General features: G+C 38.1%; 1 protein-coding gene across 1 annotated transcript; it reads left to right on the plus strand.

Moving 5' to 3' along the window:
* The first annotated feature begins 176 nt into the window (after nt 1–176).
* LOC306836166 (uncharacterized protein) lies at nt 177–5998 on the plus strand. The gene is made up of 10 exons (XM_079363121.1): nt 177–309; nt 1252–1369; nt 1486–1555; nt 1830–1956; nt 2898–2902; nt 3323–3428; nt 3517–3634; nt 3973–4042; nt 4131–4257; nt 4768–5998. The coding sequence occupies exons 1-10, from the start codon at nt 214–216 to the stop codon at nt 4813–4815; spliced, it is 885 nt and encodes a 294-aa protein (XP_079219247.1). The 5' UTR covers nt 177–213; the 3' UTR covers nt 4816–5998.
* The last annotated feature ends 835 nt before the right edge of the window (nt 5999–6833 follow it).

A 6833-nucleotide genomic window follows, 5' to 3' on the forward strand; every position in this document is an offset into this window, starting at 1 on the left:
TGTAACAGAGACCATCACACTGGTTCTTCGTCGTAGCGTCAACGCTGTTTTGCGCTTCCAACTCGGCAGTGGGATCACCCGAGCAGCTCATGAATGCAGCAACAGACGGTAAATAGTAGGAGGCTGTATTTACTGGCAGCCCACAGAAACGTCATAATAAGCGACTGTGGGAGGGACACTGCTTGTTTGTCCAACGTTACAGTAAGAGATAACATGCCGTGGAACTCACCAGAAAAAGAAACAAGTCAAACTTGTATTTTTTGTTTAATAGCCAACGATCAAGACATAGAAGCGAATGTCCTTAAAAAGGTAGGGAATCTTTGAACAAAGACACCGAACAACTCAAAGTGAAGTTGGCTTCATGTCATTGGAAAGATATATTCAAGACTGAGGCTATGTATGGATAAACCAGGTGTAGGCTAAGGAAGGGTAATATACCGGGATCTACCTGTGGTTTGTGTGACTTGAACCAGTAAGCCATATGGAAAGATGACATTAAGTCAATTAAACAATACATTTGATTTGTTACAACAATCGAGTCTTGTCTGTAATCCATCTGAATTGCATCCTGCTGATTGGAGCTATACCTGTACTTCCTCCTCGCTTACCTGCCAACATGCATGTGAAGCTGAGAGCTTATGTGAACATGTTTAGTCATAAAGACTTCAAAAGACATCAGTCTGTCTGTCTTCCCTTCCCTTTAAAAGGCTCCTCTGACACTGTAAGAAGTCAATTTGTAAAGATGTGATAATTATTAAAGTTTAATCTTGTGATTTACAGGTAAAAACCTATAAATAACAACTGATAGTGTTGCTTTATCAAACTAGAATTATTGGTATGATGTTTCTGGTTTTTCTTTCAGATTTGTTTATTTTATAGGATTTGGAAGAAGCGATCTTTACATGTTAAGTTATGTCTTTTATTACCAAGTACGTTTGCACATACAAGGAATATGACTTGGTGTATTGATGCAAAACAAATAGCAAACTGAATGTTGGAAGCTATAGATCAGCAGTGCTGCTACAGACAATAGAATAAGAAGGAAAATAATAAAACATATATATAATGGAATATAAACAAAAGGTTGCAGTGGAGGAGCTGCTTTAGCAACTCAACATTACCAGTATACTCAATTTTCCTAAAACACAATGTTTACAGACTGATTGCATGATATTTCATATCAGTGCTGCCTACACTGTACTTTAGGTCATTTTGTGTGTTTACATTTTTACACTTTATTTTCCCCATCAGAACAAGGAGCTGGTGTGTTTCAGAGACATTTACCCTGCTGCTCCTCACCATTACCTGGTTATACCCAAGCAGCACATCACCAGCTGTTTCTCTCTGCACAGGGGACACATCAGCCTAGGTCAGTGGAACTGCTGTTCAATAATGTCATATGAAAGTCTCCTCATGATACCTTCAAGTACAAAACATATCTACTCAGGTATTTTCAGAGTAATTATGCTTAATTGTCTCCAACAGTTAAACGAATGGCTGAGATGGGAAGAGCAGTGCTACGAGATCAAGGGATCAAGGATCCGAAGGACATAAGGTCGGTCCAGGCGGGGGGTGTTTGTGTGTTTCTGTTAATCAAAAGCTCATTATTTCATGGTACTAGTATCCGTGAGGTACTTGTAGAAATAGAACCGGAACGTCTCTAGAAATATATTATGCACTTTAAGCTTTGTAGATTAGAATTGAACAGGAGTCTGTCAAGAATCAAAAGTTGTCTTATTCAATTAAGTGTTTACATCCTCTTTGGTGCTTTGAAACGCTTGTCAGTGTGCAGATTATGGCTACGGTGTTTGTTTGGTTTTTTTTTCCAGGATAGGGTTTCATCAACCTCCCTGCACATCAGTAGATCACCTCCACCTCCATGTGCTCGCACCCATCAGCCAAATCTCAATGCCCTTAGAGTACAAGTTCATTCCAGGGACCTACAATTTTGTGACTGTGAGCTCCGATGACTTAAAATGTTCTCTCTCTGGGAGTATTGTGTCACTTTTTCATGAATTTATCTACATTTGAACATTTTCTCTCTGCAGGAGGAGTTTCTAAGAAAGAGTCTAAAAGACAAAGCTCCACCAGTCAATGAAAGCTGAATGTTGTCTCTTTGAACTAACAGCCACCATAAAGGGACACAGAACTTTGGACATCAGGATAATTGAGAAGAAACAAACATCTAAGAGGAGATGATGCTGAAACTGAGTCTGTGAATAATGTACTGAATCCAAAGACTCGTAAATGTGTCATTGAGAAGTCACTTTTAAGAAATAACTTATTTTGTAGCACAAGAAAATAAATGTATTGTTGTGTTCAAGACCAGATGAATTTTTGCTATACATAGACAAAGTATTAAATGAATTCTATTTATATCATTAGTAATATAGAAAAACTGTTGTTTGACTGATTAAACACAATGCTCTGTGTATAAAATGCCTTGCCACACATGTGTGAAATGTGATGGAGTGTAACAAGATGACAACGTTGTCTGAAAGTAAAAAATGTTTTTAAAAGAAATGTAAGATTAAATGATTTTTTTATGCAGAATGATCCCTGTGTTTTGGTGTTCATAAATAACCTTCTTATGTATGGCCTGATAAGTTTAAGTAAGGTAAGCTATCAGACAGATGACCTAACTTAGCTCAAAGACAACACTTCACACCACATTCACAAATCAACATATGTTGTGTTATTGTTTATTTATCTAAACACCCAAGAACATTCACAATTTATGATATGGAGTTTAAGGCAGGATGTCTTATTAAATAGACGTTTGTCTTTCAATGTCTGAGAGGGGGGAAATGAGTGACTCAACATCACCTGACACTCATTGGTCATGCTCCTGTACTTTCCTGTGAACAGGTTGCTTCCTCTACCACTCTCATGAACAGTGGAAGTAAGAAACATACAGATTGTGCAGAGCTTTAAACAAGAAGAACAAAAAAATACTTCCACCTTGGCCAAAGTTTTCAGAAACTTTGTTGCCAACTTGAGAAAAGAGGAAAACTTACAAAAATAAATAAATAAACCATATCAGATTTTGGTGTATGTTTTTTTTGTATGATCATCAACATTAGCTACTGATAAAAGTAGTTACATTATTATTTGACAGGTTTATTCAAAACTTCAGACATCTGATATAGGTTGGCTATTTCCGATGTTCCAGTGAATGCAGCTTTGGATGACTCGATGAGCTCTGTGACCGACTACTTTTCCTGGCTCCTTCCCACGGACACGCCTAGATATTGTCATACAGTCTATGGTTCAATGACTCCCACTCATACGGTGAGGACAACATACAGTAGTTTACCTAAAGGTACAAGTTGGAGACACAGATGGAGACTCGGGAGGCCTCTGGGAGCGAAGATTGTCCTTTTTGTGAAATAGCGAACAACAAGTCTGACACGGAAATCTTGCTCAGTGTAAGTACCTGTGACTGTTTGAAAGCCAGAACACCTGGACTCTCTCTCTCTCTGTTTCTACTTCACCTGTCTGTCTGTGACGTTGCAGGATGACGAGCTGCTGTGTTTTCACGACATAAAGCCTGGTGCCACACATCATTACCTCGTTGTTTCCAGGACACACATCACCTCTTGTAAAGCTCTTCAGGATGTCCACATACCTCTAGGTGACAACAAGGAAGGACTCCTGTCTGTATCAATCAGCTGTCTGTGATTGATTATAGGAAAACAAAGTGCACGTTACTGATTACTAATACTTGATCTTTAAACATCTGCTGCAGTAAAATAAAATGTATGCATGTTATTAATACAAAGAATTTCTTTTAGAATACACTGTCAGAAAACATCATAACACTGGATGATTACAAGTACTTTAAGTTTGATATTTACCTTTACTGATGATACACATGCTTTTAATTTGTAAAGGTAGATGGTTTTAGTACTTTTACTCAAGTAAAGATTCTTACCTCCTTGATACTGATGTGAGCTTGTTGTTTATTAACAGTGGAGCGTATGGTTCAAATGGGATGGCGTACACTGGAGAAGAAGAAAGTCAGTGATCTGGATGATGTCAGGTAAGGTGAGTCAGTTTTCTCTGATGCTTCTCTGTTTTCGTTTTTTTGCTCATTAGGTTTGTTTCCTTTTCATTAAAACATTGTGCAGGATGGGCTTTCATCTGCCTCCCTTCGCATCTGTTCCCCACCTTCACCTCCACATTCTGGCTCCAGCTAGTAAGATGCACTTTAAGTCCCAGCTTCTCTACGGGCCCCAGTCTCACTGGTTCATCACAGTGAGTCACCATGGATGGTTTATCATTATTAGGATTTTTTTAGTGAGAGTACTACTATTAGTATCGCTGGATTACTTTTGAAGTAAAGAGGCCAATTTTGAATTCAAGAGAGAAAAGAAAAATGAGTTTGTTATCTTTACATTTTTTGAGCTCTTCAATTTAAATTTCAAAAGACTTATGAAGAGATTTTATGCAGTTTTGGCTTATTAATCAGCTCCCTGAAATGTAAATCAAATACATGCAGATATTTAAAAATGGAAACTACTTGAGTAAATGTGTTTGTTTTTTATTTAATTTTGGAATCTAACTGTATTTATAAATAAAAATGGATATTAACTCTTTAATAACTGATAAAAATCTACCCCTTTAATTTTAAAAAGGAGTCATTGTCTAATGTCACCCTCTGCCTCTGTGTGTAAAGAGTTTTTGTTTTTTTATGTATAAGAACTTCAAACCCTTTCAAACTTGAATATTGTTGCTTCATAAGTCTTTTGTTCTTTTGTGTTTCAGGTAGACAAAGTGCTTACTCAGCTGAAGACCCGGGGCAGGGTCAATTGATTCCATATAAAATTCCAAAGGTGTCTTCTGAGTTTAAAAGTAATTTATTGTCACTGTGCCTCCTGAGTGCAATCTTAGATCAGCTTTCCATCCAATTTGACAGTTTTTATGCATTTTTACTGTGACGTGTGTACTCCCTCCACGAATCAGTGGTGTATAGAAAAGTGGTGAAGAGCTTTGTTTTTGTAAGTTTAAAGCTGTAAAAACTCAACCTTTAAAGCAGACTGCTTAGTTGTTGGACCATCAGTGAGGGGAGAATGACACTTAGAGTTTACACATACAAGGCTTGAAGACTGATAACACAACGTCATCCAGTTTGAAGATACTCATGGGTTCATCCTCTTTTATCTTAAGTCAGTGTTTGTCAGTAAAGATAATTACACTTTGCACATTCATGTTTACTTGTTTGTTTGCACATTAATGTTTACCTGTTTGTTAAGTGTACATAATGAAATGAAACCTCCGCTTATACCTTTGATATCTTGGAGATATTGGATGCACTGGGGCACTAATTGTCACTTAATATGGTGTAATATTGTGGAGTAAAATTAAATTAAAAAAGGATTCTTTTACTTTCAGATGTGAAATGTCTACATGCACATTTAGATAGTAAGAAACAAATCCTCTGGTTGTTGCATATTACAGCTTTATGATGCACTGCAGGAAGAGCTCATCTGAGCTTAAATGCAACTAAAACATTAATTTCCCGTTTGAAATCTGTCTTATTTTTGGTTGAGAGATTTTTCAAAAGTAGTTGTGGGTTATGCTGGGTTATGGGTTGGGTTATGAGTTTTTCTTGTTCTGCTTTTATTGTCAAGTTAAATCACTGAACATTGCTGGTACAAGCCTCTAAAGTATTTAGGATGAATGTCAGGACAGTGACACGGCGTCCTTTCCTGAAAACATCACAGCGTGGATGGGCCGCTCGCTTTACTGAATGAAAAATAAAAAAAGTCTAACAATCCTCAGGTGCAGATGTGGTCTAAACTCAAGTGGCGCTGTTTGTCAACAGGCTAGGCAGGACACTGCATGGGGCCTGAGGCCACGAGGGGGACCCCTATGGGCTGAAAAACTAAATGTTCAGTTTCTGCAATGACTGTAGGATACCTCTCTAAGGGTGCCCCAACTGACAGCACTCCCTCTTGTATGCCTGCCAAGCGTGTCATGCATTAAGTCTGTTGAAACTAAAGTTTGTCAATGAAAGTCACCGAAGGGAAAATGAAGAATAATCTCTCTGAGAGTGAAAAAAGAGAGGAAGACTTGGTAGCCATAATGGTGAAGGCTAGTTGGTCGGGCCCCAATAGACTCTAAAATCGCCACTGTCCAGACACTTACAGATTTCTCCGTTATTCGAATAATAACACAGAGTCATTCATCATGCCAGAGCCTCAGTTTTTATTGTTCACATTTACAGAATTGAATGTGTGAATACAGCGTTTATACAGAAAGCGCACTTGTCCGTACAGCAAACAGACACAATCCATATCTCCTCACTCTATGTACAGGTTAAGCCATGATAAAGCCTGGCTACAAGCACACTTGGCATTACACTCAGTCACTCAAGGTTCAGAATAAGATATGGGTCTCTAATGTTCAATTATGTGACAGAGGACATGTATCAGTGTTTGTGGTGTAGGGCATACCTGAAGGAAAACAACAGGACATGTTCAGATTGTCCAAAGCAAATCTGAACATTTGCATTTCAGATTAGCTAACCCAAGAATTCAACCTCATTTAGACATGCTGATGGCTTTATTTTTGAGTGTTTTGGGGCGTGTTTTTACTTGGTTGAATGCCCAAATCAATGAAATGTTTATACAGAGGGGAAAATAGAAATGATCACTGGTATCGAGTGTGAAGCAGCACCATGTTGGTCCTGAGAGTCTGCATTTCAGTGTTCAATTCCATTTTACAGCCACTAGGGGGAAAACTGCAACAAGGGGGGGATCAAAATGTTAAACTCAATGAATGTGTACGAGTTTACCATTTTACTGCCTGTAGGTCTTCTTGCCTTGATA

This window comes from Symphodus melops, assembly GCF_947650265.1.
Source record: "Symphodus melops genome assembly, chromosome: 1".
Taxonomy (NCBI): domain Eukaryota; kingdom Metazoa; phylum Chordata; class Actinopteri; order Labriformes; family Labridae; genus Symphodus; species Symphodus melops.